Source organism: Salminus brasiliensis, chromosome 1 (genome assembly GCF_030463535.1).
Source record: "Salminus brasiliensis chromosome 1, fSalBra1.hap2, whole genome shotgun sequence".
In the NCBI taxonomy this organism is placed as follows: Eukaryota; Metazoa; Chordata; class Actinopteri; order Characiformes; family Bryconidae; genus Salminus; species Salminus brasiliensis.
In genome coordinates this window covers 25,898,956-25,915,155 of record NC_132878.1, presented here as the reverse complement: position 1 = coordinate 25,915,155, position 16,200 = coordinate 25,898,956, and the positions used below count along the sequence as shown (strand labels likewise).

The window sequence follows — 16,200 nt, the reverse complement described above, 5'->3', positions numbered from 1 at the left end:
GTGGCCAGCTGATAGCACGATGCCCATTCCATAACATTTGAAATCTGAAACTGACTGTCCAGGAAAAACAGTGACATCTGCGGAAATTGTCACCGGGATGTCTAGTCAGTGTCTGCCTCTCTTTCCCGACATAAGAAGAAACTGTTATTTGCGCGTCAGTCTTGCCTGAACCCTCAAAGAAAGGTTACTCCACATTCATGACTGTCTGACACCTAGATCCTGCAGAATGGCCCAATTCTCCGGCAGGCACTCTTGGTTTTCTCAAGAAATCCTGCTACTGAGCAAATTAGCCTCACAAGACAGGCCATAAATCTCACTGGAGGTCTTTTTAAATATTAAAGGAGGGTATCCTCTTTAACTGTATGATTTTTTCCCTCGATCAGGTCATCTTTTACTCGCCTAGCTGTTCGGGACTGTTCAGGAATATCTGTTATATGTTGACCCGGAGGGCCCAAACTTTTGCAAGCCACTGTATCTTTTGTCAGTGTCTATAAATGATATCAAAGATCGGGGAGTAATACTTGTTTATAAACGTCAGCTGCTTTTCAGCACGAGCTGTCCTGTGTAACAGATCTAGAATTTAGAAGGCAGACGCCGTTCTGAGCGCGTTCTAAAAACGCCTCCACAACAAACCCCGCCCTTCTGCTCTGTGATTGGCTAGTAGTTCGTCCTAACAGGCTTCCTTCTGCGCAATATGAACTACTGTCCAATCTTAGCGCAGGATTCGCGTACCACTGACCAATCGCCGGGAGTTGTCGGAGGACGGGCGGGAAAAAACGCTGCGCTCGAGATGTCAGCAAACGGTATCTAAGGCAACAGAAAGGTTCACTTTTAGAAATCAAACCAACAACGTCTGCTTGTCTATCTCTGTGTCTCGCTTTTCGATTAAAAAAAACACAAACAGCTAATTATATAGCATTAACAAAAAAACAAAAACCTTATTTTGTTATTATATGAATTACGCCAATCTGGATATGTGTAAAATGTCCGGAATTATTTGTTGTTCTTTAGAAGCTCGAGCTTAATGCACGAGCTATTGGTCTTGCCTCCTGAAGCCTCGGTGGATTTTTTATATTTAGCGCGAGATGCGCGCGAGACAGAGGAGAGAGAGAGAGAGAGAGAGAGAGAGAGAGAGAGAGAGAGAGAGAGAGAATGTGCGCGAGAGCAAGAGAGAAAGCGCGATAGTGAGAGAGCGATAGAGAGAGAGAGAGAGAGAGAGAGAGGTGAGCGCTCGCGCCGACACAGTTGGTTTTCGCGCGTTACAAGAACGTGAAAAGGCTCGTGGGTAAAGTGAAAAGGCTCGTGTTTTCGCTTGTTTTTTGTTTGTGTCGCTCCGGCCGGTGAGTTTATGCCCCCCGGGCCGGTGGGAGGATGATAGCCGGAGGGCCGCTTCAGCACAACGGGCTGCAGCCGCTCACCGAGCCGGAGAGCCTCGACTCCCGCAAGAGACCGTTAGAAACTCCGACCGAGGCGGCGGGGAGCACCAAGAGAACCAACACCGGGGGTAAGTGAACCGAGGACTGGGCTTATAGAGAGGGGAGTTAGACATGGGCAGCTAGCCGCCGTGGGGAGGGCTAACCAGAGGGAGCAACTGAGTTAGAGGTGGGGAAGCTGGGAAATGTTGGGGTACCTGCGTGGTGTCTGTGAGTTAAAGGCTGGTGGTGCTGGTCGATATATCGCCTGTACTGAAATACCGGTGTTGGTGTCAGACAGTGACCCTGATTTATTGTCATATCAAAACTTGTTTAGTTGCAGTGATTCGTTTTAATTGGTGTTTAGGGTTGTTTTAAAAGTATAAAATACCCTTAAAAATAATGGCAACGTCTGGTTTAAGGCCGGAGGTAGCTACAGTTCATTTAAGTGTATTTTTAAAAGAACTCTACTGGGTTTCTTACACTGTCTTTTAGCCCAGTTTTAGAGTGCAGGAGAGCGGGACACAGCCCAGCATGGGGGTATGCAACACTTTCTGCTACAGTAGGAGTTTGAACATGTGTGTGTTGGTTATTTTCTTGTGTGCTCATCGCAACCCCGTCTGCAAATCTTGACTTAAAGTGTTTATAACAGTTTTCATCGTATATGTGTATTATTTCAATCTCCCTCTAAGTGGTTATAGAGGCAATAGAGCCCCGTTTTGGAGCAGATCAGCAACTCACAGTAAGAATTTGCCAGATGAAAGGACAGCCTTCGCACTGCAGGGTTAGTTTAACACATTGTTACAACTAAGACCCCCAAAAGTAAACTTTGAGAGAAGCACCTATATTCAGAACAGTCAACTGTTTGGAAGTGTATTCTCACAGGTTGAGAGTCTCTCAGAAACGTCCTGTAGATGCGATGGAAATTAAATCTGAGTTTGATGGGCTGATATTTGCTGCTCTGCTTTGTGGTCTAAAATAAATAAGCCTCTTTTTTTACTGATCATTACTGAACACTGAACTAATATGTTTCATGTATTTTAAGTGCCTTTATTATGCTGCTGTAAAAACTGACTTTCCCCATGGGATAAATAAAGTGATCTATCTATCTATCGATCGATCGATTGGACAGATTGCCTGGAGCAAACAACACAGAATGGTGCACATTTTGCTTTCGGATGAATTATTTGTGAATATGAGGAGCTGGAAATAAAGGGCTATGTCTGGGGTAGTTGTGCAGCGGCTGTGCACTAAGCTGTAAGGCTGTAGTTTTATAGCAGTTTAGCTGCGGGGTGGTTGTACAGCCGTCATGGTGTAAGTATACACTAGCTGTGGGGTGGTTGCGCTGTAGTTTTACAGTGGTTGTGGGGTAGTTGTATAGCAGGTATTGTGTAATTGTACACTAGCTGTGGGATAGCTGTACAATTGTACAGTTGTGTGGTAGGTGTGCAGTAGCTATGTGGTGGTTATACAGTAGTTGTGGGGTAAATATGGAGTAGCCCTGTAGTCACCTGGTGTTTTTAATATATGCATGAAACTAAGGGTCTGCTTCTAAGTGGTAGTTTGCACGCGTGTCTTTTTGAATCAGTAGAAATGGATTGAAGAGAGTGGCCGGACTAGCCTGTTTGTGTTCATTTTGAACGGGTTGAAGCCTGAGTGGTAAATTATCAGTGACAAGAAACCAAGGTTATGTTAGAAACATGGAAGACTTGTATTGTGAATAATAAAGTATATCATACAGTGCACCAGTGCAAAACTCTTCAGTGATATAAATGGTTGACTTCAATTTAATTCAATTTATAGTCAAGCTTTCCATTTTCCACTCTACACCGCGTTCCCCACACTAGAGCTGACACAACATCCCGTTTTCCTGTCTAACACTGACCCTGATATTGAGATCTTGAATACTGTGTGATTCTGGTATGATTTCTTATAGAACTCAACCTGAAGCTCTTTATTCAATATAAGCATCTAAAAGTAAGCTATCATGCTTAGACTACTCACTCTGATATCCCACAGGAAGAAACACACAGGTAACAACATCACACACAGTGTGAGTGTGTGCTGCTTCAGGAAAGATTTGTTACAGGATCAGATTGGATCATTCTTTCCCCCCCCTCTGATATTCCTTCTAATATTTTCCCCTGCACTCATCCATACAGATATGGCATATCAAAGAAAAACATTTTACAATAAGATCTAAATCATTTGACCTGTTTCTATATTAAACATTAACATGTTTTAAAATGTATTATAGTCTATTGTCATTACGTTCAACTGTACAAAGAAAAACATCGCTGAAAAGCTAAGATACATAAACTTGGGATTGATCTAAAATGGGATTTAACACAAAAAAAAACACTACCTATCAAAAAGAGGACACATGTTTAACACATGTTTTATTTTAATAATTATTATTTTCAGTTTATTATAAAAAAGCTATGAAATATGAGATAATTACTAAGATATTAATCAAATAAAAATATTAAAGATATTAATCTGGGCGCTAAGTGTTGATTTTCTCACAGTATGACTAATTTCCAGTTAAACCAGTTAAAAAGCAGTTAAGTTAAAGGACCAGTTAAGCTTAAGCTCATGACTCATCCATATTTAATTAAAAGCACAAAGTCAGGGTGTATAAACTCTCCGGCCGGACTCGGGCCGCATCTGTCCGCACTGACCTAATCTCCCCCCGGGCCAGCCGCGCCGGCGGGGGTCAGTGTGTGTCGGCCAGCTTTGTGTGCATCGGGCTAAATTGGGTGGAAAATGAATGAAGCGCTTGATGGCTCACAGCGGCCGCCGAAAGCGAAGCCTATTCAGACACGGTAATGGACTCCAGTGGAAACAAAAGGTTTAATTCGGCCTGTGTGAGAACTAAAGCCACCAACGAATCAGAAAACGCAGACAAGGGTCTTTTTGAAGCCCACCGTCTGAAGTCTGCTGGTAGACACGGGGAAATGGTGGAGTGTTTTAAACAATTACGCAGCATGATTTTTTTTTTTAACTTACTCATTTTTTTGGTTTGAAGTGTCTAAGGATCTGATGTTGGACCTAAACATTAACGTCAGTCTTACTCAGCTGGGGCTTAGATATTTGGCTAAATCGAAAGGCCGGATTTAGCTCTGTGTTTCTAGTTTTTTTACTGTAGTTTAGTTTCAACTTAAAAAAGCAGCCCAGCAATATAAACCTGACCATTTATAACCAACACTTAAAGCATTTATAATAAAAGCCAATAGCTGTTTCTTCAGCACCTTTTTTTTTTAATAAAAGTGAGTGTTTTGGATTTCAGCTTGTTTTAAACTCATATCTCGTTATGCTTTAGATAAATTACGCTATATGACACAGTATGGTGAAAATCTTAACAAAATATAATGTATAAGTGTCAGTATGTACTTGTAACATCAAATACACAGCATGCATATTCATGATATTGCGTAATACTGAACCATTTACACACAAGCAACCTGTGCAAATTATTTTTCAGAATTAAATCACACACATATGGTAACCTGCCCTGTAGGTACGTAAATACAAATGATTTTTATATCTATTAAAATGTTTTACAAAATATTTAAATAATATTTTTATGTTTATGATATGACGCAAGGCCCTAATTAGTCTTTTACTTAGTGTAAAGGAAGTTCTGTGAAAAATTAAATCAACACTACAGACAACTGACCCCAGAAGCTATTGATCAGCCAAGACATGTTTGGTATCTGACAAGTTCTTTTTTAGCAGTTTTACTAAAAATTATATAGTAGAAAAGGACATGGAAAACTACTGGAACTATATTATCGTCTTCACAAACTGGACTACAGCGCACAGACTGACACCATACATTCTTTATTCAGGTACATGTTCGGCTCTGTGAAGTTTTTTGTTTTTGTGTTCATAGACTAAACTAAGTTATAGCATGTTGTAACCCTCATTTAGTCTGCACCAAACAAACAAAGACATGTTTTTGGGTGCATATTTACAGAGATGAGATGCTGACAATCTAAGGCCTGTATTTGTTAATGTAATGTTAGACTAACATCTCCCTTTCTAAACTGAAAAAGCTTATGTCAGACAACAAACATGTCTGGGCTGATTGACTGCATCGGAGGTCAGTGATCAATCATGTTTATTCGATTTTTCACCAAATTATTTATTTAACTTGATCATGTCTTAACCCCAAAGTTGAATACAATAAGGAAAAATACCACACATCATGTTTTTATTGCTTTAAACACTGTCTTAAAGCTTAAACAAATATCTGAGAATACACTCTTTAAATGGCAGTTAGACAGGCAGTGGTTCTGTGTAGAAACTCAAACCATTTAGATGCTTAATTGCCAAGTGCAGATTTCTTGTAGCCAGATAGGTTGAAAAATGATTTGTAGAACCCTTTAAAAATAGCTCCAGTATTCTTACACCCTTTTTCACTACTATATAGAATCGTTTTTGCTTGAAGTGCTCTTTCGAATTATTGTGGATAACATTAATTAATAGCATATTTCATATGTGTTGGTGAAAAAAAAAACTTCGGCTAAAAGTTTTAGTCTGAATGTGTATATGTGTGTGTGTGTGTGTGTGTATGTGTGTGTGTGTGTGTGTGTGTGTGTGTGTGCGCGTATTGTAACAACAGCACCCGCTGAGGAGAGAGTGCAGCTGTAGCCGCACTTGTGTCATTGTAGCAACATCTCTCCAGAATGCCAGAGAAGAATGTGGCTAAGGAGAAAGGCACACACACACACACACACACACACACACACAAACACACTGCTCTTCACACACAGAGCGCTGCGTGATACCACCCGCGGATATCATTGTTCAATGCTGAGCAGCTTTTTAGTCAGACAATGCAGAGCCCACACAGCGTTCAAAAGAGGGGAAAGTTACAGACGTCTCGGCACAGACTTCTCAATTATAGTTTGCTGTAATTTAAAGACGTCAGGGCTGCATCTTTTATTAATGCGTATAACTGCACTAGGACCTTCTAATGGAGGGATTTGTAGCAGATACTGACGTAGCTGTGTGCTGACTTTACCTGCATTGAAGTCTGGGGCAGAGCATTGCATTGCAGCTGCTTTGCACGCATCTGTTAAATAACCGTCTGTATTGAAAGCTTGGTGTCGGTGTCAAGCCGTGACATTGATTTTTGGTTTTTAGCTGTATTGACTGATATCAAACTTGTTTAACTGCAGTCTGTGTCATTTGCTTGGTGATTCAAATTGCTTTAGGAGAACAATGTCAAATAGGAGCAGCGATAATATATCATACTTCAGAACATGCATCAAGTTAGAATGGATGAAAAATACATGAAAAAAGTACAATAACTTTATTTATAGGTACACATCCTGCATTGTGCTAAACTCAGTTACTCAGCATGAATTGACTTCTAAACACCTTTTTATTAAAGGTTCATCAAATGACCTTAAGAAGTTCCTTAACAATTTCAAATTGAAAAACCTCCAAAAGGTCTTTAAGCATCTTATACTTTTAACAGTGTAGATGTCCTTTCTGGAAGTCAGGTTTCTGTCTTCATAACATTTACAATATTGTGGGGTCTAAAGGACCCTTTACTCCTGTTTTGGTCTCCCATCTGAGCTCACAGAGGACAGATTGTAAAATACTCTGGACATTTAAGAAACGGACTTACTGACACCACTAGTCTGGTTAGTTCTCTACACAACTGATTACCAGCACATTTTGGTGAGGGTCATTAATATCAGATTTCATTTCACAATAATACAAAACACAATACAAACTATGTCATTTATGCTCCCCTTATAATTGCAGATGAAATCATTTAAATAGCTGTGTAAAGGTTTTGGAGGAGCAGCCAAAAACATACCTCATGTAAAATGTAGGTGGATTGGCTATGTTAGATTGTCCCTAGGTGTGAGTAAAAGCAAATGGGTGTGTGTTGCCTTGTCCAGTGATTATTTCTGCCTTGTGCCCTTTGTCTCTGGGTTGGCTCTGGACTAAGGCTGGGCAAGTAATCAAAAATGAATCAAAACACAAACAACTGTTAATACTTTTCCCCACTGTGTGTTTATGTACTGGCCCCTTAACCCCACCTTAAACTAGTAGGGCTATTCCTTGGTAGTAGAAGGGTGTAATAAAAGTTTTAGCCTGCCAACGGGCCACTAGCCAGTTAAGTGGTTAGGTGTGTAGTCACTTGACAACTCTCCTTCCAGCCTGCAGATTGAAATAAGAGAGACATTAATATCATACTTCAGAACATACATCAAGATGCACAATATTTATTTATTATTTATTTATTTCATATTTCATATACCTTTATTTATATCAGCATTAAATCTTTTTTTAATGAACCATGTACTTTGTCAGTCTTATTGAGGTACTGATGATTTACACAACACACACTAAAAAACACTTTGTGTATGAGTATAAGATCCTTGAGGAACTTTTGAGGTTCTTTAGTTTGTAACTGTGGCAAAACCTCTTAAGGTGCTTTGAGGAACCTTCATGGAACCTTTTTCTTCTAAACACCTTTTCTTGAAGGTTCCTCACTGTGTGTGTGTAGTTACTTGTAGTTACTCCTTCCAGCCGCCAACATGTAATCAACATGGAGAAGAACTCAAACACTGACCCAAATGAGCAACTCGAGCAGCATATGTAATCGTTTATTAATCGCAGTCAATGTTAAACGTTCAATTAATCGTGATACTGATTTGAGGTCATATTGCCCAGCACTACCCTGGACCAGGACAGGTGGATAAACGCTGAGTACGTTCCTAGTATGTGCTCCTCATGCTAAATATTGTTCAGTAATCAAAATAAAAGCCAGATTTGGATGCAAATGTTGGTTATCTCTTACAGTTTCATATCTCTTACTTCAGTCTTTTAAAACAAATGTAGGTGTTTGCAGAATTGTAGCTGGGGTGCTTATAAAGGTTTGTGTTTATTTTCCTGTTCAGTCCTGGGCTGGCTGCTCTGTGTTGATTTCTGTCCTGTGGTCTTGAGTTCATGTTAAAGGAGGTGGGTGTCACCCTTTAAATTGAATTTGTAATGGATTTTTTTTTAAAACAGTGATCAGTCAGGAAACTGTCAGGAGTCCACAGGAGCGTTTTACCGTTCTGATTTAGGGTCTAAAATGTTCTAAGAGAGAAAAGCTAAACAAAACAGTCCAGTCAAAACAAGCTATGTCAGGTTTATAAAGCATAGCAACGCTCTTTATTAACACAGCTTTATTAATGTAAACTTATGTAATATCACGATGACGTGACAAATATCACAGTGTTGGATTTTTTAGATATTTTATAGGCAACTTTGTAGTCGTTCTCCCAATAAAAACATGCTGGAGAGGAACATGAAATAGTAGCTCCACGACACATGGGCTACTTCTCATTTAACAAGAAACAGCAGTGGACAAGTGTGTTAGTACAGCACGCTTTACACACAAAGGCAATTCGGATTGCTTTATATAAATAAGTGCAAAGTAAAGATGGTTAAACCTGAAAATTCTATATGAAAAAAAAGAAGAGAAACAGCAGACATAAAATATAGATAGCAAATAATACAGTTAGCTGACAATGGCAAAATGCACTGTAGGCAGAAAGGGTCATGTAGAGTGCTAAAAAGGGTTGCAACAACAAGGTACGCTTTTTTATTTCCATGAAAAACCATGTGTAACATCTTCTTGTGTTTGAAGAACCAATGAACTAGACAAGGAACCATTGCCTTTAGTAAAGAATCCTTGAAGAATCACTTTTTTAGGACAATGCACAAACCTCAGTGCAACAATAAGGGGAACTGGGCAGTTAATAATTATTTTATTAAATTTTTTTCCATATACATATTTTTTTTACTGACTGATCAGGGCTGGATATCTCAGGAGCATCTTAGCACAAAGATCATTCCTAAATGGTAAAGCGAGCATCACACTAAACACTCTCTGCAATTATTATTATTATTTTTTTTTTTTTTTTTTTTTTTGAGGAACTGGGTCCTATTTAGTAACGCAGAACCAGTTTTTAGGGAACACATGGATGTCTGATGTTTTAGTGCCTCCTGCCCTGTGCTGATAAGATACATATGTAAAATATGACCTCTGACCCCTACCGACTGACAGAGAGGGCGGATGCTGACCGACGCTTCTTTTTTTTTTCTTCTTCCTTCTGTTTTTTTTGTCCCCTTCTCTTTACGCAAATACGTTTCATTGACTGCCGATGCTAATTTAGTCTAACAGACGCTCAGCCTGCTCAGTCTGTGTGTGTGTGTGTGTGTGTGTGTGCTGTATTCTTGCACAGCAGACGCAGCTGAAACGCTACATTAATGTATCTGATACAGGGTTTTGGCATTGTTGTACCTATTCGTACCTCGGCCTGTTAGATCGCAGGTGCAGGGAGTGTATGAGATCATGAGCATGCATGTGTGTGTGTGTGTGTGTGTGTGTGTGTATGTGTGTTAGAGAGAAGGACACAGGTGCCCTTGCAGTGTATGTTGACGTGAGTAGACTGTGAATGGGGCAGGTGGCGAGGAGGGGAGGGGCTCTTGGATTCTAGAATGTCCAGTCCATGCTCTGAACGTGATTGGCTTGCCTGAGCATTCTAGCACATCCTGCCCTGCCTCTCTCCCTCACACACACACACACACACACACTGCGCAACACACACACTTGCACATATACCCGTATAGACAATTTGTCGCTCTGAGATGAAAAATTGCACTATGCAAATGAAGAAGTGACCGTGGGGGGTTAGAGACAGTGCCCCTCCCCCTGAAAGAACCACACACACACACGCGCGCATATTGGTCGGTATAGCTGTGTAGGATTTATAGGCGGTCATTTAGGTGGCCGCACGCTCCACACTCCTCTGCGGCAAATCCTCCCTTCAATTTTCACATCTTTCTCTCTTATCCTCCCTTTCGCTTCGCCATCCCTCGGCCTCCATTTTCATAACCCGCCCTCTCCCCGTCTTTCCCTCCGTCCTTTCTCTTTCCATCCCTCCCTTTCTCTTCCTACCCGTCCTTTCCCTTTGTCTTTCCCCGTCTTTTTTCCCCTCTCTGTCCGCCTTTTCCAATATGGCCGTCCGAGGTGCTTGCCGCCCCTTCACCCCCTTGCCCCGCTCGCCGCACCTCCTCTCCACCTCACGCAAGGTCACTCCCTTGCTCTTTCTCTACCTCCGCAACCTTCCCTTCATCATCCCACCTTTCCGTCTTTCGCCCGAACGTGCGTGGGGCGCTATGTCTTTTGCCGTGCTGCGTCAAATAGGGGGGTGAAGAAGAAGAAGAAGAAAGCCTGTGTGTGTATTTGTGTGTGTGTGTCAGTGTGTAAGAGTGTGTGCGTATGTGTGTGACGTTGGGGAGGGGTGCAGGGTGATTGGACACGCTAGGTGCCTCTCTGTACAATGCTGCAGAGCGCCGGAGTTGTCCATGAATATGGATGAGAGAGAGCAGAGAGGGTGATGCAGTAGGAAGATTCCCCCCTTCAGTCCTCCGCCGCTTGAACAATACACAGCCTCTCTGCCTTCAACACACACACACACACACATACACACGTAGACACATACGGCAGCTGCATAAAGATCTCACACAATCAGAGAGAGAAAGAGAAATAGACGGGGCGCTTTGTGGGGATGGAGAGAAGGACTCTCTGACGTTGTCCCCCCGTATCTCGGAGACTAACCCGGGGAAAAAGAGGGGAAAAAAAGAGGTTCGACCAGCCAAATTCTTCGACGCTAGGCGCCCTTCTCCATGCCCATCCAGCCAGCTGCTTCGCGCCCCATGTTCATGGCCGTCTGAGCTGATCCGGACCACAAGCTCGCCACAATGGGTGAGAGATCCAGCCCCCCTTTTGTTGACTTGTTGAATGCTGTGCGTCCGGATGGATTTTTTTGTGTGAGCGTTTCATCTTTTCTTCCATCGTTCTCTATCGGCGCCCATTCATTCATTCCATGAGACGAAGTGGCTTGTTTGTCCTTGCCGAGTGTCCAGGACGGGCCCCCCTTTTCTCATGTCGGGGGTGTGTGTGTGTGTGTACTGGGGTGCTTACAATGCAATCCCTCTTGACCCACCCCCATGTGCTTGGACAAAACTCCCTTGACACATTGAGTGTGTGCATATATATATATATATATATATATATATATATATATATATATATATATATATATATATATATATATATATATATACACACATATATATATATGTGTGTGTGTGTGTGTGTGGGTGAGAGCATGTGTGAGTAATAGACAAATGGTTGGGTTTGAGTCTCCAACCCTCTGCCTGCATTCGCTACTCCGTTAGTTTGGTTCCCTGGCGGATCGCAGCAACAGATTGTCATATTTACTCTGGAGCAGGATGCAGAAAAACCTGTTACTCATGCCGCGGCTTCTCCTCGCACCTCCCCTCTCATTACCCACACGCGGCACTGTGCCGCAAGCAGGAGGCGGAAGATGGCTCCCCCCCACTCTCCGCCGCTAGTCTGGGATCAGCCTTTGAACAGATTCTGGTTCTAGTTGCTTTGAGACCACAGGTAACAAAGGTACAGCTTCCGTTCCGCCTCAGGACCATCCACACCGATGGTTCATAGGTGGCAGGGGCAAAGGAGAACAGGAGCAGCAATCAAGACTTGACCCGCAATCAAAACCAACCGAAATGGAACCACAGTTGTTCTTTTAATCTCGGACCAACATCTTAGCCGTGGAACTGCAACCCACTATGTTAACGGTCATTCCAGGAGGGGAGGCATGAACTTGATCATGGTGGAGAGAGCAGGGTGAAATCTTCCACTTTTCTGGCACACACCAAGGTCAAATGCTTGTCTGAATGTTGGGTCGCTGTGCCTTGTATTCTGGCCACCATGAGGCCACGTTTTGGTGGTCACGTGAGACGCAGACACACGTGAGATATGCGTTCGGCGACTAAATACGTGGCAAGAAGGCACGGCTCAACTTAAGAATTGGGGTTGTGGCGCATTGTTGTCTGCCTCTTTGGGGTCAAGGTACATTTGGAGGTGGCGTGAGAGTCACAGACGCGGGCGTTTCGTTGGTCACGTGAGGCGAAGGAACACAGTCTTACAAGACACCCTTGCATTTTACAGCCACATGTGAGTGACATGGTCAAGGCGGTTTCACCGGTTTCAAGGCGTAAGGGATAAGGTCATGACGCAGTTGCTGATTGCGTGAAACACAGGGTTACGGCTTTATGATTGATTCATCAGATTGATTCATCAGATTTTTTTTTACATCTGCCATGCATTTTACCTTTATCATATTAACACACTCCGCCTTTCATCCCACAGACTGAGACAGCCCTACTCTTAAAAGTCTTGATCACATTTTTGTCCGGAACTCCTCTGAACCAGAACTTCCTAAATCCTCACAACAACCTTCTAGAACCCTCGGAAGCAGTGGATCTCTGCATCTCTTGATTGACCGCCCCTTTAACAGAGTCCGCATTGATAAAGCTCACCCTCACACCCCCCCGTTTAACAGCTCTCTCATTGAGAAGATTCAGATCTGCCCTCTGTGTATGTGTGTGTGTTATTGCAGCTCAGCGTGTGAATCAGAGTCGTATCATTAGATGTCAGTCAGGCAGGCAGTGTGAGGCGGAAAGGGTTGGAAGAGGGAGGGGGGAGAGTGATGCTGGAGCGATGATGTAATGCATATCCCACTGCGCACCTGGGCTGCTGCAGAGGACAGGTATGAGGTTTCATCTCCATCTTCAGCTTACCTGCTACCATGGTCATCCTTGATGGCCGAAGCATCAGCCCTGTCGTTCCCCTTGACCTGAGGAAGATTAAAAACATCATTATAAGGCTCAGCCTCGTGCCAGAGAATCGCCTCTTGGCGGTCGACATTTGCATCGATTATTTAACAAACGATTTTCTCAGGAGAGCAAAGAACCGAGAAAGGGCGAAAAAGAGAGAGAGAGATGAACAAAAGAATGTCAGCCCTGCAGATAGTTTCTCTCAGATCTAAATTAAAGAGGGAAAACGGCTGCTCAGATGCTGTTGAGCCGTAATGAATGGACTGTGATTCAATCTCCGCGTTTGGAAAACAGGGAGATGCAATTCTGGAAATTTCTTTTGCCATTTAAATTCTGCTTGAGTATCGCCAGCGCCTGCACGGCTGCGCCTGAGAAACATGGGTTTATTCTCTTTCTGTCCGCTCTTTCTTTTTTTCCCCTTCCAACCAGGCGTTAACGTTCAAGGGAACTGTTATTTGCTCTGAGGTGGATTGATCTCGCCTTGATCGGCTCCCCCATTCGGAAGTCGATTAAGTGCGCCTGTGCTGGCCGCATCCATCGCAGGGTGGTGTCAATTAAGTTTGTCTAGATTTTCCAGATCACTCTGGTGTTGATTAGATTTGTCTGGATAGGGCCAGTCGCTCTGGTATCGATTTGAGGTGCCTTCCAGGGAGAGAGAAGAAGGACTTGCTCAAATGACCCCCTCTGAGGATAAAGCCTGCATTCTCAGCTCTCGGCTATGTAGAGCTCATGGAAGTGATGTGAAGTGTGCTATTTAGGGGACTTGGCTGGGATTTGGAAGGCATTCAACCCATCCCCTTTTTAAAGACTTTACCACTCACAGAGGTAATCAGAGTTGCTTTGAGATTGTAATAAACCCCCTCTGATTACCACCACCATAACCACAAACACGCACACACATTGGTGAAGCCTTCTCAAGAAGAGTTCAGAAGAAATTATAATTTATCAAAATTTATGCCACTCTTTCAGTACGTTTAATATGGCCAAATATGTGCTGCAAGACTTTGACAAGTCAAGTAAATACCGTTAATTATAAAAAAAAATAGCAACACAATTTTTATTGTTGTTTTTTTTTTTCTTAGCCTTTCCAACAGTTTACAGTGGAATACACTCTATGAAGTGTTGGGGGTAAGGTAGCTTATGTGGGACCAAGATTGAAGAAATGCTTTATTACCCAGATTGGATGTTGAATAGTGGTGGTGGCAAATAAGGCTTTACAGTAATAAAACTCAGTTAACAGTTAATTTCCTCAACTGTGTTTCCCAAAACTGGTCTTGGATTACCTTTGTCCTAAACATTTTAGAGTTCTTTCTGCTCTTGCATTCAGCTTAGGAAGAGCATGCTTGCATATACAGATATGCAACACAGTGCTCTTAAATTGTTTGACTGTCCCCAAGAGACAAACAGCACTCCCCCCCCCCTCCTCCAGAACATCAAGGGGCATGTAATTACACCTGGAATATTTGTACCATTCTGAAAGTGTGAAAGAGCCTTAAATGACACACTATAATTTGCCTTAAACCCAAAACACACAAACACACACAGTGTGCACACGGTTCATTAGAAAAAGTTAATGGCATCAAATACTTCTTACCCCCCCCCCCCCCCCCCCCCACACACACACACACTTCCAGCGTGAACTGCTGGACAGGTTTAGTGTTCAGGAGCTAAAGGAGAGCCTAGCTGTTTAGTGAATTCTTCCTGCAGATCAGTGTGCGACCCCATGTAACCACCAAATAATTAGTCTTGTAATTTAGAAATTCTATAACCGGACTATTGCTCAATCATCTGATCATCAACATTTTTTATGTACTTCTGTAGTTTCTGTAGTTGCAAAATTTCAAAAACCTGAAATGTTTTTGCACAAACTTAACTGTAAACCCTGTTGTAGTCCGATTAAATTTTGTCCATACAAACCTGTAACCCAACAAACATTTGTCCTGACCAGACTGTTACACAACACATTTTTTTTCCATACTCAACCGAAACCAAATTCTGTCTGCAAACTGTATCCCAACAAAATTATCTTTGTATTAGACTGTAGCCTGAAGAAAATCAGTTTATACTAGACTGTAGCCTAAAAAAATGCAGTTTGTACTAGACTGTAGCCTGAAAAAAATCAGTTTATACTAGACTGTAGCCTAAAAAAATGCAGTTTGTACTAGACTGTAAACTGATAAAATATCAGTTTGTACTAGACTGTAGCCTGAACATTTCAGTTTGTACTAGACTGTAGCCTGAAAATGCAATTTGTACTAGACTGTAGCCTAAACATTTCAGTTTGTACTAGACTGTAGCCTGAAAATGCAATTTGTACTAGACTGTAGCCTAAACATTTCAGTTTGTACTAGACTGTAGCCTAAACAATTCAGTTTGTACTAGACTGTAGCCTAAACATTTCAGTTTGTACTAGACTGTAGCCTGAACAATTCAGTTTGTACTAGACTGTAGCCTAAACATTTCAGTTTGTACTAGACTGTAGCCTGAACAATTCAGTTTGTACTAGACTGCAGTCTACAAATTTCAGTTTGTACTAGACTGCAGTCTACAAATTTCAGTTTGTACTAGACTGAATCCTGATAAAATGTCTGTTTATACTAGACTGTAGCCTAAAAAAATGCAGTTTGTACTAGACTGTAGCCTAAAAAAATGCAGTTTGTACTAGACTGTAAACTGATAAAATGTCAGTTTGTACTAGACTGTAGCCTGATAAAATACCAGTTTGTACTAGACTGTAGCCTGATAAAACACCAGTTTGTACTAGACTGTAGCCTGAACATTTCAGTTTGTACTAGACTGTAGCCTGAAAATGCAATTTGTACTAGACTGTAGCCTAAACATTTCAGTTTGTACTAGACTGTAGCCTAAACAATTCAGTTTGTACTAGACTGTAGCCTAAACATTTCAGTTTGTACTAGACTGTAGCCTGAACAATTCAGTTTGTACTAGACTGTAGCCTGAAAATGCAATTTGTACTAGACTGTAGCCTAAACATTTCAGTTTGTACTAGACTGTAGCCTGAACAATTCAGTTTGTACTAGACTGCAGTCTACAAATTTCAGTT

The 16,200-nt window shown here is 41.9% G+C and overlaps 1 protein-coding gene across 2 annotated transcripts in view; it reads left to right on the top strand.

Annotated features, from left to right (window-relative positions):
• Window positions 1-1,172: 1,172 nt before the first annotated feature.
• nova1 (NOVA alternative splicing regulator 1) overlaps window positions 1,173-16,200 on the top strand; it is a 48,247-nt gene continuing 33,219 nt past the window's right edge. Inside the window, exon 1 of one of the 2 annotated variants that reach the window (XM_072676092.1) lies at window positions 1,173-1,504. In XM_072676092.1, coding sequence (XP_072532193.1) covers window positions 1,372-1,504 — 133 coding nt within the window. In that variant the 5' untranslated portion in view covers window positions 1,173-1,371. Of the gene's footprint in view, window positions 1,505-10,763; window positions 11,197-16,200 lie in introns of those variants that run through there. The other variant, XM_072676100.1, reaches the window with a different exon arrangement.